Source organism: Terrapene carolina, unplaced genomic scaffold, assembly GCF_002925995.2.
Source record: "Terrapene carolina triunguis isolate 2854851 unplaced genomic scaffold, T_m_triunguis-2.0 Scaffold789, whole genome shotgun sequence".
NCBI classification, from domain to species: domain Eukaryota; kingdom Metazoa; phylum Chordata; order Testudines; family Emydidae; genus Terrapene; species Terrapene triunguis.
The window spans coordinates 2,783,039-2,810,496 of NW_020665140.1; the positions used below are offsets into that span (position 1 = coordinate 2,783,039).

Here is a 27,458-nt window from a genome sequence, read left to right on the forward strand (position 1 = left end):
AAAAAAAAAAAAAAAAAAAAAAAAAAAAAAAAAAAAAAAAAGCCAAGAAGATCGCTCAATTACTCAATCTGCAAGTCCTGTTCTACCAAGAGGAGCAACCTTGAGCTACAGAAACCACCAAACTCTCCTTTTATTATGAGAGCATGGAAAGAATCTAAAACCGTTTAAGTGAAGAGAAAAACTAAACGGTGTGAATATTTTTCTCTTTGCATAAATGTCTTTTTGCACTTCAATTTAAATATCCTCCCCTCAAGTTTGCTGCAATGTGGAAAGTCTTCCTGAATAATGCACAATTGGTATAATGTTCCAGTGGTAAAGATTACTGCATACCTTCATCATTAAACTTCAGACCAGCAGCTATTGCTTCATCCATTGTGCTCGTTGATTCTATCAACTAACAAGAGAAAAATTAAGTGATCAGTGACAAATTGAACAGAAAAAAGTTGCTAAGTAATGGTTGAAACTATTATTTCACTGCTTTACAACGTTTATAGTAAAATCTAACCACAATAACATGCAGTGATTAACCAAGCCAATTACAGGGGCCAGTGATTGCCTTGGAAGCACTGCAAAAATATGGATTGAAATACTGCTTTTCAGGAACGCAAGTTTCACTTGTTGCATTTCTTGAATATTCTGAACGTATCAGTGTTCACTTTTAATTTCTTCAAAAACTTACCTAGTTAAAATTCCAGCACTGGAAGCTTAAAATTCCATCTAGTTGTAAATATAAACATTCTCTATTTAGCAGTTTTATTACTTCGTGCTAAGTCTTTCATATCTGTTGACTTCCTGGATCACGTGCATATATAGAGCATCATGTGCTGTTCTGGGAGTTTATATGTATTCTTATTCCCAATCCTAGGAACAGACCCTTCTCCCTTCCCTTACATAATATCTTGCATTTGAGGCTCTCAGTATTTTTATAAACTTGTGAACTTCAACACCTCTAAAGTGTTGCATTCATTTTACACATGAAGTAATTTGCCAAAGGTCATCGAACAAGTCAGTCACATAGATGGAAATACAATTCAGGAGTCCATGTTCTCACCCCCAATTTTAATCATTACACAATGCCTCAGGTTGATGACAATAGGGTAGCTGTCTTAAGCAAGCACCACTCACCCTGGAATCATTCATTTCCTGAGGGTTTGGTAGGACAGGCTGTACAGGAACTTTCATGTAAAAACAGGTGACAAAAGGACTGATGTTTACAATCCCAATTGTTGTTTACAATGTCCAGAAGAATGTTGCACAGGTGCAAACAAGGGCAAAAATTAGCCCTGCCATTAGAATTTAGAAAATTCTGTTGATAGGGAACCAAAACAGAAGCCTTAGTCTCTCAGTCAATTGAATGCAGTCAATTCAGCTAACAGGAGTTCCAGTTAACAGCTAAAAAAAATTGTAACTTAAGTCAGCAGATATGATTGAACACAAATCAGGGAGCAGATCTACTGGGTAATACAGTGTAATATTTAGTCATTTTTCTGACCCTTACTGCACTGTGAAGTGCAATTCTTCCCTGAAAAGTGACCGTAAAAACAGGACTTTGTATTTTCCAGGCCAAATTTACTCAGCATACAAGTAAAAAAGAAGATTTCTTACTATTAATTAGCGTCATTCACAATGATCCTCTGCACACTCACATTATTGAGAACATGCACCTACAGCTGAGCAGAGTGGCACTCTCAAAAAACAGTGCCAATTGGAGCATCCCCGTACCTCAATAAACCACCAATCCACTTGGAAAGATACTAGGCATTGAGGACCAAGATAGATTTCAGGAAGGCTATGGTGAAAGGAGACTCAATTTGGCTGACTTAAATGCCAAGGCTTTAAAAACTAAGCTAGCAGAGATTTATTCCCTAAAACTACACTAAAACAATAAAAACAATAAAATGCAACCGTATACAGGCATTAAAGTTCATTTTTGTTTTAGAACTAAGTTTGAGTAAGAGCATCCAGAAGTTCCAGGTTCATACACTAGCACATTTGGAAAGAACTAAGATGATTGAAGCAACTTGCCCCCTTTATAGCACTGCCTCAAACATTTAGAGCTATGGGGTGGGGCTTGTGGGTACTCCAACAGGCACTGTTTCTACTACACTGGTTGGCATCTCCCTAACAGTGGTCATGTGCAGAGGCCATTCAAAGAACTTCCACCTCCCCAACAACCAGCTCTGAACACTCACTTTGACATCTAAAAGTCAAGATGGGTTCTTTCCTATCTACACATCACCAGTGACACCTGTGCCATCTTCAAATTAAGCCTTCACTTATTATTTAATTTCTCAGAAAGGAAGCATAGCCCGGTGGTTAGCATGTTAACCTGGGACAAGAAATGCACAGGTTTGATACCCTGATCCATCACAGCCTACTTGTGTGACCCTGAGAAAGTCATTCATAGAATCATAGAATATCAGGGTTGAAAGGGACCTCAGGAGGTCATCTAGTCCAACCCCCTGCTCAAAGCAGGATCAATCCCCAACTATTTTTTTTTTTTTTTGCCCCATATCCCTAAATGGCCCCCTCAAGGATTGAACTCACAACCCTGGGTTTAGCTCAAACCAATTCAGTTCACTCGTCAAATGGGGAGAATATTTTCCTGTCTCACACGGGTGCAATGAGGACGAATACAGTAAAGATTGAGAAGTGCTCACATACTATGGCAATGGGGGCCATATACAAGTGCCATAGATAGATACATGTGTGTAGCTCCATTGAAGTTGCACAGGTGTGAGTGAGGTCTTAATCTGAGGAAAGTGGCACAGAATACATTTCAGCTAAAGGAGGGTAGAGCTGTCAATCATTATGTAGTATAGATGGGCTTAAAAGCAAGCATCCATACTGTGATAACAGCAGACAATAGGCATTAGGCAGCCCACCTGACACTAATGAGAAATATCAGAGATGTAGGTCTAATTCAAAATGAATTGAAGCTATATGGAAAATTCTCCTTCATGAAGTCCCAAAGCAGTAGTCTAGGTTTCATTTTCATTGCAGAGAACTAAGGACTAGGACTATGAAAAAAAATTCTAGGATAACCTGTGGGACTGAAGTCCATGTCTTTGACTATACTAGAAAAAAAAATTATATAGTGGCTGATGATCACCAAACATCGGTTGCCTTACTCTGCCTGTCTAAATAGGGCTGATGATCATTTTTACTGAGAGAGGGAAGGGCTAACCTCTATTAAGCAGGTGTTTCTTTCTGTAAGTTATTTAGCAAACCGTTTAGCCTCATTTTCACTAACGTGTTTTAAATATATTTAAATAAGAATGTAAAAGCTTTAAAGGGGGACTTTTTAGGACCGTGGTAATTAAACTTTAAAATCTTATCAAATGGAAATAAGCTTTTGCTAATAAAAGAATTAAGAAGTTCTTCTTCCATTCACATGGAAGGCACTAAAAACACACATTGCCTAGGAAATAGGCTGCAAAACCAAACAGTATTACTTGTAATAATTCTTGGTCACTTCTTTGCGGAAAGAGTTCCTTCAGTGTTTGGAGTTTAGCATCTCTGATGTCTTCCTCCTCATCCATGTCTGGCAACTCGTCTGCATCATTTGTATATGTAAATGTAGGTGGTACATCTTCAGCCTCTTCATCATCAGACTGTTCAGAGCTACCATATAAGGAAAAGAAATAATAGGACTTTTTTCTTCTTAGGAATTCTGTTTTAGCATCCCCATAATTGTTCAGTGAAAATGTAGCACCACATAAGCTTATATTCATATAAGGTAGCTGTTAGTGTATACCATTCTTTGAAAGAAACTGGAAACAATTTAATAGAACTGAAACCACACATCACTGGCAGCACAGTTTAACAGAAAAAAATTCTCTTGAACAAAGGCCTTATTCATTCACCATAAAGCAAAAAAATAGCACAAATCCAATTTTTTTGCAAGATATCTTTGAGTCTTGCAAGCTACTAATATCCAGCATAGCAGTGGATCTGGTTGTATCTTACTTGTTATCTACTGTTCAGAACAAAATGAAGCATCTACAATTCACAGAAGTCTACTGTACATTAGCTTAGCAATACCAGTAAACCCATTTTTGATTTGAGGGTGGCAATCTGGGGTAGGGCTGTTACCTACTGTGTCGCATAGCCATCCAACGTTACAGCAGCCAATAGAATGCTTTACATCAATAGGTAATGTCACTATCTGTGTCTTGTCAGTACCATCAAAGTTCACTCTTTCACAAATGGAAATAGATTAAGGCATTATCTAAACTCAAATTCAGGCTCAAAAGGTCCAATATAAATTTTCCCCAGAGATAAGATGATAGTGTGGACAGGGCCTTTACAAACTCACTCAGGGAAGGATTAAATCCATATCCAAGATGTCATCTAAATTAAAAAATGAGCCACATGAAAAGACCTACTTACAATACTTTAAATATATTAAAACGTGGCTCCATCTTGCAGTATAGACAGAACCTAATTTTGTTTTAACTATGTCCCTGAGATATACCAAAGCCTTGGATATATCCAAATCTATAAATCTATGAAGGCTTATGCACAACTGGCAACCCTACAAAATGGAACCACATTTCAGTTTATCTTTAGTTTTGTAGCACAGGCAGGACCTAAACATACTTATACAGAGGATAGCATCACAACAACTTAATTTAGGTAAGTGTCTGCATAGAGATGGGGGCGGAAGAGAGTAAAAACTCAAAAATGTTGTTGTTTCCAACTGACTCTGGCTACATATTTTTCCATTAGACTGCAATATGTGAATAACCATCATGCTGAGAAAGTGTAATAAAATATCTGTAAAAGATGCATGCAAAAATTCGAGAAAATATTTTCATTTTTCATCAGATACTACCCTGTTCTTGCCTACAACTAGTGCTTAAAAAGCTAAGCAAACCTAAAATACACCTGGCCAACAGCACAAAGCTGTAACAAAGCAAAAAATTCCTTTCCAACTTCAGCTAGGAATCAGTTTATGCCCTTAAGCGGGAGGGTGAGTATATCCCTTGTAACATTTAAATACAGTGAGGCTGCAAATTATAGTTCTATTAATATATTTTAAATTCCTTTTGCTTCAGTACCTGCAGGAAAAGAATATTTGCATTAAGTCCAAAGAAAAAACAACAACAAAAATCATTTGAAAGGTTACATTTGCTAAATAAGGTGCTTACCAATCATATCATTTATAAAATCCCAAGTACTTGATAAGAAGGTAGTAAATAGTTAAGGACATCATAAATCTTACATTGCCCACATGATCACATTCTTATTGAGCATCAAGAAATGCATACTTAATCACAACATGGCAAGTTTAATTCTGACCCATGAACTGAATTTTTTTAATATATTCTAGGCAGCTCAGGGAGTGACACCTATAGTTAAGGTTGCCTGACACTTTGCATTAAAAATATTTTATTTTCAGTGGTTTATAACTTCACAAAATTAATTGTTAAGGCTAAAATTTTCCATGCTAGGTGTCTACTTCAAACTGACATGGTCATAAAAGTTTTAGCTAAAATAATTTAGCTGTCTCAGCAAACAAGATTAAGGAAAAATACATTTTACCTACGATAAAACAAAATTAACAACCATTTTGCTGAAAAACTAACAGCAACATACATTGGAGCATGGATTTGAAATTTGGCAAAGGTGGTTGTGGGGGGGATTGCTCAGGTATCAAAATTACCATCCCTGTAAACATCCCCCCAAATTGGCAAGTAAGATCCTGCTGAAAAAAAATTGCAGTTTGCTCAGTTAAGACTTGTTAGCATTTGACAGCTAAATTCTCTGAAGACTGTTTGCATGAGCATGCTCCAACCTCAAACAGTTCCCACGTACCAACATGACTGCATGTGCTATCCCACAGCGCAACTGAGCATGCTCCCAGCCCAGGAATTCAGGGGCTGAGCAGGACTTTCGCCACAATTGTTACTAGCAGGGGCCAATATAGCACCAGACACTCGAACGGAGAGAGAGAGATTCTCTCCTGTGCTCTCAATGGTCCCCATGCTGGCACAATGGCAACTTGGAAAAAAGATCTATGTAGCCTCACTCAAATGCAGAGGCGTGAGGAACAGAGGAGGAAGAGATGCAGGGGAAAGGAATGAGGAGCAAGAGCTCAGGGGAAAGGAAGGATAAAAGCCTGGGGAAGAGGGATTAAAAGCTGAAGTAGGGGCTGATATGAAAAAGCTTGTGCCTCCTCCACCACACACCTTCCAACTTCGGCAAATAATGAAGCAGGGATCCTATAAACAGGTGTTTCTCAACCTTTTTGATACCAGGGACTGGCTTGCTACCTTCCTAAATGGTGTCAGAGATCTGAGGAACCGGCGCTGGTCCATAAACCGGTTGTTGAGAAACACTGCTATAGACTTCAGAGTGGTAGCCGTGTTAGTCTGTATCAGCAAAAAGGACGAGGAGTACTTGTGGCACCTTAGAGACTAACATTTATTTGAGCATAAGCTTTTGTGGGCTAAAACCTACTTCATCAGATGCATGCAGTGGAAAATACATTAGGAAGATATTTATACACACAGAGAACATGAAAAAATGGGTGTTGCCATACCAACTATAACGAGACTAATCAATTAAGGTGGGCTATTATCAGCAGGAGAAAAAAAATTTGTGGTGATAATCAGGATGGCGCACTTCCAACAGTTGACAAGAAGGTGTGAGTAACAGCAGGGGAAAAAATTAGCATGAGGAAATAGTTTTACTTTGTGTAATGACCCATCCACTCCCAGTCTTTATTCAAGCCTAATTTAATGGTGTCCAGTTTGCAAATTAATTCCAATTCAGCAGTTTCTCACTGGAGTCTGTTTTTAAAGTTTTTTTGTTGGAGTATTGCAACTTTTAAGTCTGTAATTGAGTGACTAGGGAGGTTGAAGTGTTCTCTAACTGGTTTTTGAATGTTATAATCCTTGCTGTCTGATTTGTGTCCATTTATTCTTTTGCGGAGAGACTGTCCGGTTTGGCCAATGCATATGGCAGGGGGGCATTGCTGGCACATGATGCCATATAGTACATTGGTAGATCTGCAGGTGAACGAGCCTCTGATGGTGTGGCTAATGTGATTAGGTCCTATGATGGTGTCCCTTGAATAGATATGTGGACAGAGTTGGCAACGGGCTTTGTTGCAAGGATAGGTTCCTGTGTTAGTGTTTTTGTTGTGTGGTTGCTGGTGAGTGGAGATATAAAACAACAGCCTCACTCACTACATAGACCCAATTCAGTGCACGGGATAGGCTGTGCTCTGGAGATCAATGAGGCTGTGGTTCTGTGAATCATATAATTAAACACTGCATAGACAACCTTACTTCTGGTATTTCCCAGCTTTTGAGTGTCTGATTTTGCAGACTTAGTGTTCTTTTAGCATACGAAATTATAAACAAAACGAAGTTTCTAAAAACAGCAAACCATAAAAAAAACAAATTCCATTGCACAAAATCATATTAAACTATATGACATCATGAAGTAATGCAAAAATTAAAATGAAAAAATTCAAAACAAAATTTCAAAATTCAATAAAAGGATTTTTTCCAATGTAAACAAATTTCCAAGTTTTTCACAATTGAAATTTCACAAAAAAGCTTTATTGGTTGAAATTCCGCCCCCCCCCCCAGCCAAAAACATTTGACAAGTTTTCTGACAAGCTCTAATTGTAACCTTTAGATCCCCAGCACACTTCTGCCACTTGAGCTAATGGTGTAACAAATAGCAGAAGTAGGTTTTCATCCTCTACGTGGCTCAGCCACTCCCTTTCCAGTGACTTCACAGCTATTTATTGGATAGCAAAGATATGTTGAGACTCAGGAATCCTGGCTTCTATTCCATGGCCTAGAGGGGTCTGTGTTCTAATGGTTACAGATCCTTATGCCATTGTCCCTTCCCATGTCTGTGTGTGGCTCAAAAGCTTTTCTCTCTCACCAACAGAAGCTGGTCCAATTAAAGATATTACTTCACCCACTTTGTCTCTACAATAGGACCCGTCATATGTTCAACAATTCTGAAAGTCAAGCCATGTATGCATAACTATTTTTGTGCTGAACTCTCTTCACTATATAAAGTTTATTATATATTATGCCCTGAAGGAACACCTGACCATCTATCAACAGTGCTTCCTCAGGGGCAGAGAAACTGAAAAGCATTGTGTAATTCTGAAGAGTTCCGAAAGCTATATTAAAGAAATAATTTCCATTAACTTGAGGCCTCCGGTCACTCGACAATTTTGGCACTACATGAGAACACATCTGTCTATAAAACCAGGATGAAAGCAAGCAAGCTTAAGCAAAAGCCAATATATAAATACTTCAGCTAACCTTTTAAAATTGAATTTTGAGAAATCCTCTTGGTGGTGCTTGAATTCACTGAAAATTGCCCATAATGTGATAAATACCAGAAGTATCATTGAAACTGGGATTTCTCCAGTGAACTAGGTAGTACTCAGAGGAAGACAACTCTTTAAAGAGGTGAAGCTTTTTGAGACGAAAGCTCAATACAGCCTGGTTATTGGAGACATTCAAAACCAACATGGCATTTAGTCAGCACACACGAAATGAAAAAAAATTTTTTTTTTTTTTAAAGTAGGGCATTAAAATTCATAAACTCACAAATGAAGATAATGAATACTACAGAAGATTGGTATGGTAAAGACTTACATTACAATCACCTCGCTCATGGGAACACTGTCTTGTTTTGTACTGGAACAGTTTGGTGGTCCTTGATCCTCACTATCTGAAGACACATCAATGAATTGTATCCCTCTTCGATTCTTGAAAGATGATAAATTCTTTGTCCTCTCTGCTTCTGGGGTTTCTGGGACACTGGAGTCTTCTGTACAAGCCATTTGGAGGATGGAGAAAAGAATGTAAATTCAAAATGTTTCATTGCAACTAAAGCCTCACCACAAAAGTTATGATCTTTCATTGAAAAACATTGACTATTCAAATAAAGCTTACACCATTAGGTGTTGATGACTCCCCAGAATCCATGGGTTTCCATCAGCAGACTTCTCATTTAAGTTCTCTAGTTGACCAAATTCTTATGTTTGAATACCCAATAGCTTTAAACACAAAAGCCATTCAAAAACATGAATATGGCTTTTAAAGTGAACAACTGCTGGGTTACAAGCCAAACTTGTATAACCCTCCTTGTGACACCTGTGACTTCATGGTTAGGCTGACCAATTAATTACTTGACCAACTTGGTCTTGGATTTGCTGAGGCATACAGCAGACTTAAATTTCCACATGAACAATGACTTTGAATCAAACTCAAGATCTCCCGGCCACCCCAGACATCATGGAACTATTACAAGTGGCTTTTCATTCTACTCAAAAGTGCCCAGACTACCTTAATTCTTGGGTTGTGTAATAAAGTTCCTCCTCTAACTTGGTGGGTCCTGCGTTTATTGGCGGATTTTGCTCACCTCAGAGATTCACAGTAACCCTAAGTTTGGCCACTTTCGTGGCTCAAATTTGCTGTTCACTCAGATAACCTCATCACCAGCCAGTATGGGGAGAAAAGAGTAAGAACAATCCCCGCAGTTTCTGCTGATCCACCATGTGGGTCGGGGAACAGCCCAGAGACCTGCACCTCTGGTGGAACCTCCTGTGTTGGATCAGGAGTTGGGAGGTTTGGGGGGGAAACCCAGGCCCGCCCTCTACCCTGGGTTCCAGCCCAGGGCCCTGTGGACTGCAGCTGTCTAGAGTGCCTTCTGGAACAACTGCGCGACAGCTACAATTCCTTGGGCTACTTCCCCATGGCCTCCTCCCAACACCTTCTTTGTCCTCACCACAGGACCTTCCTCTTGATGTCTGTTAACGCTTGTACTCCTCAGTCCTCCAGCAGCACGTCCTCTCACTCCCAGCTCCTTATGCACACCTCACTAACTGGAGTGAGAGCCTTTTTAAACCAGGTATCCTGATTAGCCTTAATTCATTCTAGCAGCTTCCCAATTGGCTACAGGTGTCCTAATTAGCCTGCCTGCCTTAATTAGTTCTAGAAAGTTCCTGAATGTTCTGGAGTAGTCCCTGTTATCTTACCCAGGGAAAAGGGACCTGCTTAACCTGGAACTAATGTATCTACCTTCAACCACTCTCTTGTAGCCATCTGGCCTGACCATGTCACAGTTGGAAATTAAGTCCCTTTGATTTGAAAATCATGTGTAGACACTGCAGCTCTGAGCTCTGTTTTCCAGCTAAACAAATGGCTCCCTACACCTCCTTTCCTTCTAAAATCTTTAGTGGCATAAATCCAAGATGGGGTCAGAGGGAGTAGATCTCCACTCAAGCCAAGCGTTCCGCATGCCTCCAGTCAGTCCTTTTTACTCATTCACTTGAGCGGATGATGGAAGTGGTGACTGGAGCACCACAGAATAGTAAGTTTGAGATTTAAGGTATATTTGGTGAGGATGGGTTCACTTACACTACAAGCATATCTGTAGCTTAGGCCGTGTTTACACCTGAGAGCTTACAGTGGCACAGCTGTACCGATGTAGCAGTGCCGATGTAAGATCGCTCGTGTAGCTGCTCTATGCCAATGGGAGAGAGCTCTCCCATCAACATAATAAAACCATCTCAATTAGCGGCAGTAGCTATGTCAGCAGGAGAAGCTCTCCCACCAAAATAGCGCTGTACACACTACCACTTATGCCAGTGAAAATTATGTCACTCAAGGGGGTGTTTTTTCACACCCCTGAATGACCTAAGTTTTGCCGACATAAGTAGTAGTGTAGACATAGCCTTAAATGTCATTTCACTATGCTGTTTGTTGTTTTTCAGATAGCTGTAGTCAGGGAGATATTGCTCAGGCAGCTCCCATGCCAGTATGTCATACTCAGGTTACAGTCCACACTGCTAAAGCCCAGCAACCCAAGCCAGCTGATAGGGGCCAGCCACAGGCGTTTTATTGCAGCATAGACATGCCCTTACATTACACACCAAAATGTGCACTTGGAATAGGTGGGAATATTCCACATATTCATTTTTCCGATGGGTTAAAGAATAGTTCTAAGTGGTTTTCCAAAGAACACATAGGAATTATGTGGCAGTCAAGAACCCTGATCTGAGGTAGAAGCCTCATGTCTTACCCACATATTCTAAAAAAAATTTTCATTTTTTTTTTAAAATGAGCAGAACTAGAAAAAACTTCTCAAGACAGTATGGCAAGCAACTAGAATAAATTCAGACAGAAGCTGTATGATTTTCTTGAAGATTAGAAAAGTTACTGACCCTGGAGGCATGCAAGACTGAAGGAGGAGGAGGGAGAGAGCATGCAGTGGAGACTATGACAGCTGTGGAAGGAGTCTGCTGTAAGAAAGCAACCGTGCAGGAATATAAAAATAAAATAACCTGCAAGGTACTGTAGCAGTTTTTGACAGAAACTTAGATAAACTAAGTATATGACCTCAAGCAATTTACTGACACTGTGGAAACTTCTAAAAAACAGTATGAATTTTAAGACGTGAAGGGGAAAAACTGCCCATTAAATTGTAAAATGTATTGCTAACACATAACAGGGCTTTGTACAACAAGGCAGAGTCACTAGAAAAACCAAGTAAAAATTTGAACTTGGATCCTGGCACCGTTGAACGAGTGGACCGTGACCATAACCAAGACACCGTCAATATTCTAGGGGAAAACTAAGTCATCAGCCATTAATAAAATGTAACCTTTGCATGTGCCAAGGTCTAACAGCAATTGAAAGGCCACAGGATTTAAGATAACATTGGAATATGCTAATACAAAAGGTTCTAAAGGGGAAAAAAAGTTTTGTATCATTCCTGGCATTTGTCCATTGAGATGAAAAAGGAAGAAAGCTCCTCTTGTGGAGGATGGCCTTGTGCATAGCTAAAAGATGAGACAACAATCCACTCTTCTCACTAAATTAAAAGTAAAAATAGAGAACATGTTTATTTTCTGGGATTCTGCTTCAACAGAGAAACTCTTCTTTTATCAAACTGATAAAATCCTCTGGAATGTTTAGACTTGTAGTGAAACTTAGAGCAGGTCTACATTACATCCTAAGTCAATATAACTTACATTGCTCAGGGGTGGGAAAAAGCTCTCTTCACCCCCGCATCCTCGAGAGACAAGTTTTGCAATACCTACATCAGCACTGTGTCAGCAAGAGGCTCTCTCCCGCCAACATACCTTCCGCTTCTCATGGAGGTGGAATAATTATGTCAATAGGAGAGAGCTCTCCCGTTGGCATAGCAAGTCTTCACCAGATGCGCTACAGTGGTGCAGCTGCGCCAATGTAGTGCTGTAGGATAGACTTGCCCTTTGATTTACTGCCAGCAGTTTGATCTCGCTATCATTTTGTGATATACTTGTTTGCTCCAGTGACAGTAATTTTTTCTATATGCTACTGTTCACTCTACAGCAACTGTTACGTGCCAATCTTATGATGCTTCATCTGATATAAAAAATATTATTAAACAGAAAAGCTTTGGAAATTCAGTCTAGTTAGTGTAGATTCAAAATGGTGCGCACAAATGCAGGAACCGGTGCTTTCCAGCCTTCTGCTATCAAGTAAGAAACTGCAGAATCCCAACTACGCTGTGAAATTTGACTGCAAAACATAAGCTTTTGTTTTTAAAAAGTTTTTGGACAGCATGACGGCAATATGGTACCCAAACGGGAAACTGAAACCAAAACAGTGACTTCATGAATCTGCAAGCAGCTGGTAACAACAGCAGAGATGTCAACCTTGTTCTGAGACTTTTAGGGAGGTTAATGAAAATAGCTAGGGAGGTTGTCTGCAGCTCCCTCTTTCACCCCTCCCTTGAAAAAAACCAGGACTGCTCCCCCTTCTTCCCCACTCTATAGCCAAAGGGAGGGGGGCACACCTGGGCCACCACGCCACCCCTGTTGCGCTCCTCCACCTGCACCCCAAACAGGAAGAAGGGGAGGACAGGCCCTAGGAAAGCTGCCTTCCTATGCCGCCTAGGTCTTTTAATTACCTTCACCAGTCCCAGACCTGGACCTCCTGCTAGGGATGATACTCTTTCTCTTCTCCCTCCTCTCTCATATTCGGCACTGTCTTCTCCTGCCCCGCAGACTGTGCAGTGAGGGTCTGATAGGAGACAAGCCGCAGCGACTGTCAGTGGGGCTTGGGACGTCAGATTCACTGCATGAGCCCCAGGCTGCACACTGTACTCAAACTGCCCTGCGTGGATCCTACTGCATTGTCCAATGTGCGTTTTTTTACTTTATATATAACAAAATTGCATATGAATTAACATGTGCTTGCAAAATTAGTAGGTTTAAGCCTGAATTAGTAATTTCATAATTATATGTTAAAAAAAAAAATTGGGAGGATTTCTAAAAATTGGGGAGGGTTGGCATCTCTGCTGTTACTCAATTTAGTGTTAACTCTCATTTTAATGACAGAAGTTTATACAGGTTGAATCTCTCTGGTCTGGCAACATCCGTGGTCCAGCATGATTTTATTTTATGTTTTTTGTGCTTTCTCTACTTATTTCCTTGTGCCAATACAGTAAAATTGTGTAACAACACTAACACTTTGTTATGAAGAGAGCCGGTAAACCTTGGCTAGGCGGCATTGCAAGTATTGTTCCGTTTATTCGCCTCGGCAATATAAAAATAAAAAAAGAGACCCGCTCTCCACAATAGTGACCTCCCACGGTTTGGCAAATTTTCTGCTTCGGCACCAGTCAGGTCCCGAGGGTGCCGGACTAGAAAGTTTCGACCTGTATGTCAATGTTCTTATCTTTCACTGCTGATGATTTTAACAGAACAATACAGCTATATGCCTATCTGCCATTAAGGGAGGCAGCTGCAGATACTAGGAGAGCAGGGAAATGTCTGGTTGTTGTCAAGGGTTGACGGGATGATTAACTTCTAGTCTAAGTCCCCCAACAGAATTTCTAGCCAGTTGTCTATTCACAAGGGGGCAAGGAGTAGGACGTATCCTCTTCTTAATGCAAAAAGCTTCAACTGATTCCTAGTTAACACCACCCCATCTGCCCGTACGTGCAAAAGCTCAGCTGACAAAAACCAATCCCCTCTTCCTTCCCTCTACACCGCAGTCATTCTACAACCCTGAAAAATCAAGTTACGAAGGCAGCATAAAATTGAAAAGCATTCCAAACTTGAGATCTGTACTGAGTTTAGTATCAGCATCAACAAGACAAGAAATATTACTTCTATAGCTCCATAAATATGCATGGCACTTTATAAAGTAAAGACAGGCTCCCTACTGTATTCCTGAGGGAGATCTGTGCCAAAAAAATACAAATTTTGCACACAATATTATAAAATTCTGCAAATTGTATTTGTCAATAAGTAAATGTGGCAGCTCCAGCACGGCAGTGGGGAGCAGAGACCACTGGCTGCACTGAGGTCCGAGATCACCCTGCACGCCGCACCTCTGGCACATGGACTCGGTGGTGAGGCTGCACCCGACCCTGACACAGCGCAAGGGCATGGCCTACACCAAACACATCCCAGGGCCCTGTCCCTCTGTACCAGGTGCACGAGGTGTAGGCTGGCAGGCTCAGCCTTGCAGAATTCAAGTGTGGAGCAGCTTAGTGGGGGGATTCAGGTGTGGGGGGAGAGGGCTCTGTGTGGGACAATCTGAGTGCAGGCAACTCAGTGGGGTGTCCACATGCGGGATTTGGATGTACAAGGGCTCAATGGGAGGTTCCGGATGCAGAGACAATGGGACTCTGTAGGGGGGTTCAGGTGAAGGTGGTTGGGACTCAGCAGGGTGGTCCAGGTACAGGAGATGTGGGGCTCGTCAGGGTGGGGTTCGAGTGCAGGGGAAGTCTGGTTGCATGGGGGGAGGGGGTCAGCGGGGGAGCGTCCAGAAAAGGGGCTCGGCAGGGGGGCTCCAGATGCAGGGGGGTTGGATGTGGGAGGGGCAGCACCCCGTAAAGTGACCCTTCTCCCCCTGCAGCAGAGGAGTGATGGGGGCAGGAAATGTGGAGGGGGGGGGGAAGGCAAAGCCTCCTGCAGCCATGGAAGATTTGACCCAGCCCCGGTCACCCCTTGAGGAGAAAGAGCAAGTCCTCCCCAGACCCCCAGCCTAGCCAGGACTAGCAGCTGAGCCCAGCACAGAGTAGGAGCCAGCAGCTGCAGCGTCTCCAGCAAACAAACAAAACAACACCTCCCCTCGCTGTGATTTACTTCCCTGCCGGCTAGTCCAGGCGCCCAAAATGACATGCCTCTGCGGCTGGGGAGGGTTGTGTGACTGCTCTTGTGGCTTCCCTTTGCTTTCCCATCAGAAAGTCATGTTTCTGCAGGGAAGCAAAAAAAAAATGTGTGTTGGGGACATGAATTCTGCGCATGCACAGTGGTGCAGAATTCCCCCAGGAGTAGAGTTTACAGTCTAAATTTAGAAAAGTAACATGAAAACACAAATGGGACTAGGAAGAGGGGATCGCCAAGGACAAAGACATTAGGATTGTTCAGAAGCTTGGAGCATTGAGGATTATTGTTTTTAAAATGTTAATGATTAAAATTACAAGCCTCTTGGAGGTGATGATTGTTGATAATGGACTTACAGCACTGTTCCGTTCTTAAAAAAAAAAAAAAAAAAAAAAAAAAGAGAACACCTTTTTAAAAAATCCTTTCCAAATAAAAGTGTACAAACTTTCCAAATAAAAAGATACTTTTCTAGTGCAAGACCTGGAAACTCAACCTAGGATGTGAAAATAAAATTGTTTTCCTCTTTTATGCCCCAGAATAATGACTTCTATTTATCCTGTGCAAGCCCTCGAGCTTTCAAATTTCGTTTCAAGTCAAGGTGGTGGGAAAAGATTGGAAAGAAGAGGGAACTAGGGATGGAATTAAAGTGTACTTGCACAAATAAGGCATACATTGCTCAATTTGTTTGTGGAAAAGAATATTTTTCAACTGATGTACCCCAGGCATAAAAGATACTAGACAATTACGTCACTTACAAAGGGTACCGCCAAGGCTGAAAAATAATTGTTTTAAATAAGAAAATATTGCATGTAATGCAGTAACTTAATCCCTGGGGGGGAAAAACCTACCTTAAAAACAGACACAATTTATTTTTAAACCATTAGTGGACTTTAGAAAGCCTAGACATCAGAAATCTAGGGTACTAGCTCTCAGCGCATGCATTACTGCAGCCAACGCCTATGCACTAATACATCCCTCAAAACTCCTTCTGCCACACTGAATGTCTGCTTATATTTGTGAGTATACAATCTGTTGTACTTTACACAGTTGGTTTCTATACCTTAAATACCCCCTATACAGAAGTCTACAGAGGGGAGCAAGTGAAAATACAACTTACACCATGTGCAGAACTGCTATCCACAACATGGCTTAACGTCACACCAGTCCTGTATTTTGATAATAGGGCTGTCGATTAATTGCTCATGCGATTAACTAAAAAAAATTAATCACGATTTTAAAAAGTAACTGTGATTAATTGCAGTTTTAATTGCACCACTAAACAACAGAATTCCAATTGAAATGTAATAAATATTTTTCTACATTTTCAAACATTGATTTCAATTACAACACAGAATACCAAGTATACAGCGCTCACTTATTATTTTTATTACAAATATTTGCACTGTAAAGATTATAAATAAAAGAAATAGTATTTTGCACTACAGTACTTGTATGAGGTGAATTGAAATCTCTTTATCCTGAAAGTGCAATTTACAAATGTAGATTTTTTGTTTGTTATATAACTGCATTCAAAAACAAAGCAATGTAAAACTTTAGAGCCTACAAGTCACTCAGTCCTTTTTCTTGTTCAGGCAACACTAAGGGTATGTCTACACCCAGCCGCTAGTTCGGCGGCTGGGAATCGAAGTTCTGGGTTCGACTTATCGCGTCTTGTCTGGACGCGATAAGTCGAACCAGGAAGTGATCGCCGTCGACTGCGGTACTCCAGCTAGACGAGAGGAGTACCGCGGCGTCGACGGGGGAGCCTGCCTGCTGCGTGTGGACCGAGGTAAGTTCGAACTAAGGTACTTCGAACTTCAGCTACGTTATTCACGTAGCTGAAGTTGCGTACCTTAGTTCGAATTGGGGGGTAAGTGTAGACCAAGCCTAAGAGAAATAAGTTTGTTTACACTTATGGGAGATAATGCTGCCCGCTTCTTATTTACAATGTCACCTCAAAGTGAAAACAGGTGTTCACATGGCACTTCGTTAGTAGGCACTGCAAGCTATTTACGTGCTAGATATGCTAAACCAGTGGCTCTCAAACTTTTTTTTACTGGTGACCCCTTTCACATAGCAAGCCTCGGAGTGTGACCCCCCCTTATAAATTAAAAACACTTTTATATTTTGAACACCATTATAAATGCTGGAGGCAAAGCGGGATTTGGGGTGGAGGTTGACAGCTCATGACCCCCCCATGTAATAACCTTGTGACCCCCTGAGGGGTCCCAACCCCCAGTTTCAGAACCCCTGTGCTAAACATTCGTATGCCCTTCATCCTTCAGCTACCATTTCAGAGGACATGCTTCCATGCTGAAGACATTCGTTAAGAAAATGTGTTAATGAAATTTGTGACTGAACTCCTTGGACGAGAATTGTACGTCTCCTGCTCAGTTTTACCCACATTCTGCCATATATTTTAAGTTATAGCCATCTCGGATGATGACCCAGCACATGTTGTTCGTTTTAAGAACACTTTCACTGCAGATTTGACAAAATGCAAAGAAGGTACCAATGCAAGATTTCTAAAGATAGATACAGCACAAGATCCAAGGTTTAAGAATCTGACGTGCCTTTCAGAATCTGACAAGGACGAGGTGCGATGCATGCTTTCAGAAGTCTTAAAAGAGCAACACTCCGATATGGAAATTACAGAACCCAAACCACCAAAAAAGAAAATCAACCGTCTACTGATGGCATCTAACTGAGATGTTGAAAATGAACACGTGTAGGTCCGCACTGCTGTGGGATCTTTATCGAGCAGAACCCGTCATCAACATGAACGCAAGTCCTCTGGAATGGTGGTTGAAGCATTAAGGGACATATGAAACTTTGGCACATCTGGCAGGAAAATAGCTTGCGACGCCAACTCAACAATGCCCTGCGAATGCCTGTTCTCACTTTCAGGTGACATTGTAAACAAGAAGCGGGCCGCATTACCTCCTGCAAACGTAAACAACTTGCTTGTCTGAGCGATTGGCTGAACAAGAAGTAGGACTGAATGGACTTGCAGGCTCTAAAATTTTACATTTATTTTTTAATTCAAAGTTATTTTTTGTACATAATTCTACATTTGTAAGTTCAACTTTCATGATAAAGAGATTGTTCTACAGTACTTGTAATGGGGGAATTGAAAAAAACTATTTCTTTTGTTATTTTTACAGTGCAAATACTTATAATCAAAAATAAACAAAGTTAGCACTGTACATTTTGTATTCTGTGTTTTAATTTAAATCAATATATTTGAAAATGGAGAAAACATCCAAAAATAAATAGTACTCTATTATTGCTTAACAATGCAATTCATTTTTAAATTGCTTGACAGCCCTATTTGATAATTAATATATAAACATACAAACATAGCTGATATTAAAGACTGCAAAGCAAGTTGTTCAGAAGGAGGATAGATACGAGGGCTGTGGATGGCCAAAGGGCAGAGGCTGTGAAGGAAAGAAATAACACAGCACAACCATTGTTTAAAGTTAGTTATGTTTTTTGTGTAGGAATAACACCACTGACAGTGGTCTTATGGACGCACATAGTATGTAGAACTAGTTTTGACTCATTCTTTTAAACTGTTTAGATTTAAGGTTGACTGTACGTCTCTGTAGATTTATATTTCAAATAAAATAGGTAAAATCAAAGTCTCAGATCATCACCAAGAACTTTAAAAAACATCACTAAAAGCTGTACCGTCCTGAAAGAAAGAGGAAGATGATTTCTCAATTTTTTTTTTTTTTAACAGTACCCACATAATTAAATTATAAGGACCTAGATAAAAGACAAAAGGGAGGCCACAAAATCCAGCAGGTGGCTTTTTGTTTGGTTGGTGCTTCTTTTTTTGGAGAGAGAGAGAGAGAGAGATGATCAGAAACAGGTCACGGAGGAGACTTTTCTGGGAAGGAATTTTAGTTGTATGAATCAACATGTGTTGGACCATATCAGGGAATTTCTGTATTAGAACCATAAAGTGTATGTAGAACCATAAAGTGTATGTGTACAACAAGTTTGAGGCCAAGAGAGACAAGGGGTAAAATTGAATTCAATTGAATTCCCCACAGCTTAGGCCTCTTGCTTTTTCCATTTCTGTGTCTCTCCCTCTCTGTGAGAAACATGCAAGGCCAAACTGCTAATTGTGTTAACACATCTTAAGACAGAAAGTCTTTTCTCAAAAACAACTGTAATTGTTCTTCCAAACAGAACACAGTTTAACATACATAACAAACAAGTTAAAAGCTACTAAAGTTTTAAGTAAAATTGCAACATCCTGAGAGTTGCTAGAAGTTAAGAAATAGTAAAGTAATAAGTGATAAATGTATGTTAAAATAGAGGATGTATGTGAATGGATGCTTGATTTAGATAAAGGATAAATTGATTTAGATAAAGAATGAATGGTCAGGGAAGTGCCAGCCTAAGAATTACAACTTCAGTCTCAATTGGCCAAAGAATGCGCAGACTACAGATAACCGGATGACCCCCGGAGGGCAGGCCGGAATCCACCCAAGTGCGCCCCCCCGGATGGAGGGCTGAAGACTCTGAAGAACAAGGTAACACTCAGACATCAGGGATGTGCCACCTGCTGATTGATAATCACCTCAAACAAACATCAGCAGGATGAAGCAATTCCCATAGACTTGTATAAGGACAAAATCCTATAAGAACAGACTCTAAAGACTGAAAACTTTGAGTCTGGTTTTGCAACCACCCTCCAGGAGCATCAGATGCGCATCTGACAAGGACTCGGCTCCACCCTCGTGCGCAGGCTACCTGGCCAGTACTCTGCCACGAGCAACCTCTAGGCTGGTAACTATAACAACTGCAGAACTTGTATGAATGAGTGTGTGAATGAATAAGGAATGGTAGTGAAATAATATGAATTGCATATCCTGATTTCTCGCTCTCTCTCTGTATTTACAATACATGTGGCGTTTTGCCTTGTCCACCTTATAAGATCCTGTTGGTATTATTTTATTAGTGTAACACATGCAAAGGTCTTCCATGAATCAGTTCTGCTGATATGTAAGATATCATTATCTTTTTATGAAGATTGGTTATTGAGTATGTAGAGACAGCTATATTTTGTTTAGTAAACAGGTATTGTATCTCAACTACCTTGATTTAGAGAGAAAAAATATTGACCACTTTAAAAAATATTTTTATTCTAGAAGTGTCCTAAATGGGTCATCTAGTCCTTCCCTTTGCCAGTGTACAAGTGTTCTGTAGAAAGCATTTCCTAATGATCGAGCTAATCCAGTTTTAAGTGGCTCAAAGCAAGGCTTCCATATTTTCCTTTGGCGAGTTATTCCATAAGAACAGCCACACTGGGTCAGACCAAAGGTCCATCTAGCTCAGTACCCTGTCTTCCAATAGTGGCCAATGACAAGTGCCCCAGAGGGAATGAACAGAACAGGTAATCATCAAGTGATCCATCAGAAAGGCCCCATTCCGAGCTTCTGGCAAACAAAGACTAGGAACACCAACTCTGCCCATTCTGGCTAATAGCCATTGATGGACCTATCCTCCATGAATTTATCTAGTTCTTTTTTGAACCCTGTTATAGTCTTGGCCTTCACAACATCCTTTCTTTTGTTTGTTTTAAACTTCCTGCCTATTAGTTTAATTTGGTGACCCCTAGTTCTTATGTTACGAGAAGGAGTAACACTTCCTTATTTACTTTCTCCACACCAGTCATGATTTTAGAGAACTCTATCATATCCCCCCCTCAGTCATCTCTTTGCCAAGCTGAAAAGTCCATCTTATTAATCGCTCCTCATACGGAAACCTTTCTATACCCCTAAGGAATCTTTTCCAATTTCAATTTTCTTTTTTTTTTTTTTTTGGAATGGGGCAACCATATCTGCATGCAGTATTCAAGGGATTATTATTATTGGGTCAATGTTCATAGGGAGTGTTGCAGTTTGGCTCTTAATCTCCCACAATATTGACCATGCAACTTGCCGTAATGGGGTGGACTAATGGCCACCTGGCTTATGACAACAGCCATAGGATGCCTTAAAGATCATATGGTACTGGGAGAAACCCAGCTGCATGGACACAACCAGGTTGTGCATTACGTGCATACCACAACCAGATATCATTGTTAAAGAATATCTCCTGCTATTGAGACTATTTTCTTTTTCATAACTTAATCACAAGTTATAGCTTCCTACAAACAAAACCTGAGAATGCATGTTTCTACTATGCAGCCCTTAGTACACATTATTTACTTTAAAATAAGACAATTAACTCATTTAAACTGGTGTATCTGAAATTAATATTCTGGTTGACGTGCAGACAAGTGTAACTAACACAACTGGAAAATGGCACTATGTCACAATATCTCTTGTTAAGTAATGAAATTTTGTGCAATTTGAAAATGTAAAGCATTATGCAAGTGTGAAGTATTGGTAATTACATAAATGCCTTAAGACTATTGTTAATTAAGGCCACAGTCCTGCAATTGGATCTGTATTCATGGACACTTTCACTTTTAATGAGTCCCACTGAAGTCAACAGGGCACTGGGCAGGCATAAAGGTTCACCTACACAAATGCAGGATCAGAGACTAAGCCAGTTTTATACATCTAGTTCAACTTATTTAAGAGAAAACAGTGGTACCAGGTTTCCATTGGCTCATGCCAATATCTTTTTTTATGAAGTCAAGAATGTTAATATGTGCTTCCCAGTAAACTCCCACAGTACACTAGGCAGTGACCAACCACAGGAGAAGATTCCTGAAAAACTGACAGTGTGTTATGCAACTTCTATGTAAAAGCAAAAACCATCAATAGCTTATTTTGTGCTTCTCCAGCAACAGGAGAAGCACAAAACAGCTGCATGGCTCAGTTCCCTCCTTCGAATTCAACATCTACATGAAGCCACTGGGAATAGTAGTGAGACAGAACAGGCTGAAGTGGCAGTAGCAAACACCCAACACTACATCTCCTTGTCTAACTTTGCCATATTGAGGAATCTGCAATATATTGCAGAAAACATCTGGATGAAGAGCAATTGGCTAAAGCTGAACGCAGACGAGCATAAAGTTATGCTGGTAGGAAGAGACATGCATTTTGAAGTACTTTCCTCATTCGTAACAACTCCGTCCATCAAAGGCATGAGTCCCTGGATTGTTACAATGGTCTGCTGCTCTCAGACACAACACTGCACTTGCTTACCCAAATGAAGCTGGTTACATAAACACCCACATTTCATCTGGATCCGGCCAGAAGATTGGACAGATGAGAGTAAAATGGGTGCAGAGACCCATGCTTTTGTAACAACTGGGCTCAACTATTGCTATTCTCTATACCCATGAATGAAGCCTAATGCCACAAGAAAGATCCATCTAATTGAGAAACCTACAGTCCACCTACTCACCATCAGAGGTCACTGGGAACATGTATTCTTAAACACCATACTTAGCATTGGCTAGCTTTGATACAGAGACCAAATCAAGATTGCTGTCCTGAGTTTCAAAGCCCTGGATTAATGTAGCTACTGCACATGCATGCACAGTCCATATGCTAATCCAAGAACATTATGAAGCATGGAGGGAGGGAAACTGTTGCGTATGCACAGTAGCTTTCAAATTATTTCTCCCTTAAACAGACATGGTTTAGGGTTCACAGTCAACTTGAAAAGTAATTAATTGAAAATAAGTTAAGCAGTTTTGGATACCTCATCTGCCCCAAATCCCCTGCCACTTTTTGTGTTTACAATAATATATGTCCTTTCTCTCTTCTTTATGTGGTTGCTACACAAAAGCCCTACAACCAGTGAGAACAGACTGATTCAAGTGGAAATTCTGACTCCGGCTTACAAACAAAATAAAAACTAAAAAAAAGAGAAAACACTTATTCCTTTATTCTTGCCCTTTAAATATAAGATGAGTGTTAGCATTAGACAGTACAGCAGTTTCAGAAGTAAACAAGATTATTAAAATGACTGATCTTTTTTAATTGACAACTATTATGATAGCTCAATTTCTTCACTGATTGTCTGAAGATTTGATCCAAATAGAAATGAAGTTAGCAACCCAGTCAGATAAACTAAATAAACTATTCTCTGGGCCACTGCTCCAGGCTTACATTCTTACCACCACCATCACCCACAGGATCCCTAGTCATGGATCATGTACAAACACAGAACAAAAAGGCAATCCAGCCCCAAAGAATTTACCATCTGAGGCCAGGTCTACACTACAGAATTACGTCGGTATAACTACATCGCTCAGGTGTTTGCACAATCTATATCTGTGAACAATGTAGTTATACGGACCTAAGTGCCAGTGTAGGCAGCGCTCTGTTGGTGGGAGAGCTTCTCCCGCTGACATAGTTACCGTCTGTCATGGAGGTAGATTAACTAGAGTGTCTTCATTAAAGCGCTACTGAGCAGATGAGCATTTGAAGTGTAGACCTACCCCAAGTATAAGACAACAGATGTACTCTCCCTATCAGTCTGTTAGTCTAAGGATACAATGAGACAATATTGGTCAGCACCATAGGCAGTGGTCTCTGCACTCCAGCAGCCTAACGGCTACGTTTTTTGTAGGAATCATGGCAAAGGAGGGTATTGAAGGAAGGTAATAGAAAAGTTTTCTAGATGCTTACAGAGCACTCCTCCCAAATCTGAAGTGCAGCATGGGAGAAATCACAAAGGCAGTTGTTTGAAAACCTAAGGAATGGGCAATGAAGGTTGACACCATTGATTCACTAGGGGGAGAAGTCAACTTTAACAGAGAATGAGAGATGGTAACTAGGTGGAGATAGGTTATAAAGGGCTTTGAAAGTGAAGACAAGTGGCTTATGTTTTGATGCAACAGATGACGGGGAAGCAATAGAGGGATGCAAAGAGAGGAGTGACATGTCAAAGCAATGGACTAGGAAAAATATTTTTCAGCAGTATTCTGAATAGATATATGCAAGACAGTAGTCAAGGCCAGAGAAAACGATTGTGCCATATTCAAGATACCAGATAAGTGCTTGGATAAGAGTTTTAGCTATTGTGTATGGATAGGAACAGCAGTATTATAGCAATGTTATAAAGAAATATTAGGCAAGATTTAGACATAGCCTGGATGTGAGGACCTAGAAAGAAGTTCTAATCAAAGACGATGTCCAAGTTAGAAGCCCGAGCAACAGGTAAGCTTGGTGTGATCATCCACAAAGAAGGAAGTGGGAAGGACTCAGAAGGAGGGGGGGAGTTTAAGAGCTCCAAAGAAGGAGCTGAAGGAGTGATTGAAACAGAGGAAAAAGAACCACGAGAGGAAACAACCATGAGAGAAGCCAAAGGAGGACAAGATTTCAAGAAAATGAAGAGCATGGTAGACAGTTAAAAGTAGCTGACAGATAAAGGAGGTTAAGAATGGAGTATTAGTTCTGAGCTTTGGTTAGGAAGATGTCATTTGACACTTCGACAAGAGTGGTTGCACTGAAATGCAAGGTGCAGAAGCCAGATTGAAAAGCGTCTAGGATGGAAATTGAAGAGAGGAATTCCAGACAGCAGTTGTAAACACCACATTCAATTAGCTTAGAAATTAAAGGAAAAAGGGAAATGGAGCAGCAGTTGCTGGGGTAAAGGGGGGGGGTTTAAGATGAGAAGGCTACAAAATCCTTACGTAGTGAGGTGAAGAGCCATAGAAGAAGAGTGAGAGTTTATGGAGAAGAGTCAGAGGGAATGAGAGTTGGCACAAGGGAAGGGGGATCACTGTCGCAAGTGGAGGGGTTAGAGGAGGTGAGCAGATGAGAAACTTCTGTATTAGTAATAGCAGAGATGGAGGAAAGAGTTGTAAGAAAAAAGGGGAACTCACACCATATTTTGTCTATTTTCTCTTGCAAGAAATCAGTGAGATCCTGTGTGGAAAAGTGAAAGCAGGAGGACAGAATTGCTTGAAGAATGAATCAAAAGTGACGAAAAGGCAGCTGGGATTCAGTTACATTGGAAAACTACAACTGTTTAGCTAGGAAGCTGACAGAACTGAAGGAAGAGAGAACAAATAAGTACTGGAGGAAATTACCCTTTATCATAGGATTTCTGCAAGGGGGAGTTCCACAACATAAGAGCAGGAAGCTGGTACTGGCGGGAGCCAGAGCTGGAAGTAGGCAAGGCAGACCATGTGATGGAAGAGAGAAGCAAAAGAGTCAAGGGTAGAGGAGAGTCAAACATGGAGAGACAATCAACCATACCAATGGAAGAAAGGGAAGAGAGGACTAAGAGCAAATGACAAGTCATCAACGTTGATGCACTGACGTCATGGAAAGGTTGCATGCCAAGTTGCATGGAGGTGCTGATGGATGATGTTGAAAAAGACTAGGTTATGATCAGAGGGTGGTAACTGAACAGCAGAGAGATTAAGGTTTTGTACAGCACACATCACTGTAGTATTAAAAGTACTCCACAGATAAGTTAGATCTGCCTAGTGATGTATATAGGGGATACCACATCTTCTGTTTTTTGGAGGTTCTAGGATGCTTTCCTTGAGAGGTAGATGGGGGGAGGGGATGTTAAATATAAAAATGCTTTCAGTTACAATGGAAATGTTTATACAAAAGGAAGGGCAACATGTTTTAAAAATTGTCAGGCTTTGGGTTAGTCTTAGTCAATGAAACACTTTATTACTGGTTCTCAGCAGGCTCCAAGCCTGACCTTTTAAATCCTGATTCAGCCCTCTATTCACTTTTATAGAAGAAAATGTTATGGCAGAGTTTGATGCTTTTAAGGCAGTTATCATGGAATAGTGGTATTTGGAAAGGGGGAAGTACTGAAAAAAAGCTGTAAGTGGGGAAGATGTTTTACTCTTATAAATACATTATCAATGTGTTTGTGCTAGACACAAATCAAACACGTGACTCACCAGTTTTCTCAGTCACATCTGATGTTGGAGTATCTGGCCTGCTGCTGTCATCTGTAACCTCATCATCACCACCACCACCACCACCAGCATTGTCTGCTGCAGCAGGAGAAGGAGCAGCTGGTATCTCAGCTACAGGAAGAGAAGGAGGTGGATCTTCCTGTTCCACTTTTTTAGCCTTCTTTTCAAAGCGAAAGCGGTCCAGATTAAACAAACTCATAATCTCAGCCTATAGCTCCTGCCGCTGTCTGCAAGAAAGGAAACAGGATTGATTCTACAGTCTCTGTGGGAGAAAGGAGGAAAGACAATCACCCATGGCTTACTCAAAACCAAAAGGCACCGAGACAACAAACAGACACAGAAACTGCTACGGAAGAAGGAAAAACGAGTGGTCGTTCGCCCTACTCCCCACCCAGCACGGCCCGGGACAGGCCTTGGCCCGGAGGCAAGAAGGAAACAAGCCCATGTGGAGGGAGGAAATGTAATATATTACAGAGGGAAAAACGAATCGGGAGCCCAATCCATCCCCTCCCCACCCTCAATCCGCTCCCCGAGGGGCCGGGAGAGGTGCCCGCCCAGCGCCCCCAGTCCGCACCTGTCTCACCCGGGCAGAGCCACCTGGTTGACAAAGACAAAAAGGAGGAGGGCGGGGAGGGACCGATGATGCAGGCGGGGGCGTGGGGGGGGGAGATGAAGCGGCTCAGCCCGTCGAGCCCCGGCTAACCCTACCACGGCTACCGCGGGCGCAGAGGCACCAGCAGCGCCCCCGCCTCAGCCTCTCCAGGTACCCACCAGCGCGGGTGCGGCAGGGCGAGGGTGGCGCCGGCGGCAGGGGACCCTTTTCGGAGGCAAAGCGCGGCGGCGGCGTCAGAGGACGGCGACAGCGGCGCGCTTAATGATGACATCACTGCTTCCCAGCAGCCCCTTCGCCTGCTGGAGCTGGGCCTCTGGGGAGCGCGCGCGCCACCCACCCCGCGCCTCAAGCGCGTGCCTTCGCTGATCTGCCAGTGCTCTGTCAAGGACAGGGCGGGCAAGGGACGTAGCTCGGTCCAGCCCGCAGAGGCCCCGGTGCTGCTACTGGGTAGCGATGGGATGGGAGTGAGCTCCCTGCTCTACCCCGCAGAGCGGTGACCCTCAAGTAACTGCTGAGGGGTGCCCCCTAGTCTGCCATCCCCTGGCACCTTCACAAGCACAAAAACCGCCCTGCCCGCTGCCACAGTAAAAACTAACCCGCCGTGCAGGATAGGTGACAAGATGTCCTGATTTTATAGGGACAGTCCCGATTCTTAGATCTTTTTCTTATATAGGCTCCTATTACCCCCACCCGCTGTCACAATTTTTCACACTTGCTGTCTTGTCTGGTCACCCTAGAGCGGGAGCCCTGCTCCCTCCAGGGCCGGTGCAAGGAAGTTTCGAGCCCTAGGCGAAACTTCCACCTTGCGTCCCCACACCCCC

The 27,458-nt window shown here is 41.5% G+C and overlaps 1 protein-coding gene across 2 annotated transcripts in view; it reads right to left on the reverse strand.

Moving 5' to 3' along the window:
• SMARCAD1 (SWI/SNF-related, matrix-associated actin-dependent regulator of chromatin, subfamily a, containing DEAD/H box 1) overlaps positions 1–26,880 on the reverse strand; it is a 76,301-nt gene extending 49,421 nt beyond the window's left edge. Inside the window, exons 1-5 of one of the 2 annotated variants that reach the window (XM_026660477.1) lie at positions 26,796–26,880; positions 26,007–26,251; positions 8,640–8,814; positions 3,456–3,624; positions 331–394 (exon numbers count right to left, since the gene is read on the reverse strand). In XM_026660477.1, coding sequence (XP_026516262.1) covers positions 331–394; positions 3,456–3,624; positions 8,640–8,814; positions 26,007–26,223 — 625 coding nt within the window. In that variant the 5' untranslated portion in view covers positions 26,224–26,251; positions 26,796–26,880. Of the gene's footprint in view, positions 1–330; positions 395–3,455; positions 3,625–8,639; positions 8,815–26,006; positions 26,252–26,598; positions 26,622–26,795 lie in introns of those variants that run through there. The other variant, XM_026660478.1, reaches the window with a different exon arrangement.
• Between the last annotated feature and the right edge of the window lie 578 nt (positions 26,881–27,458).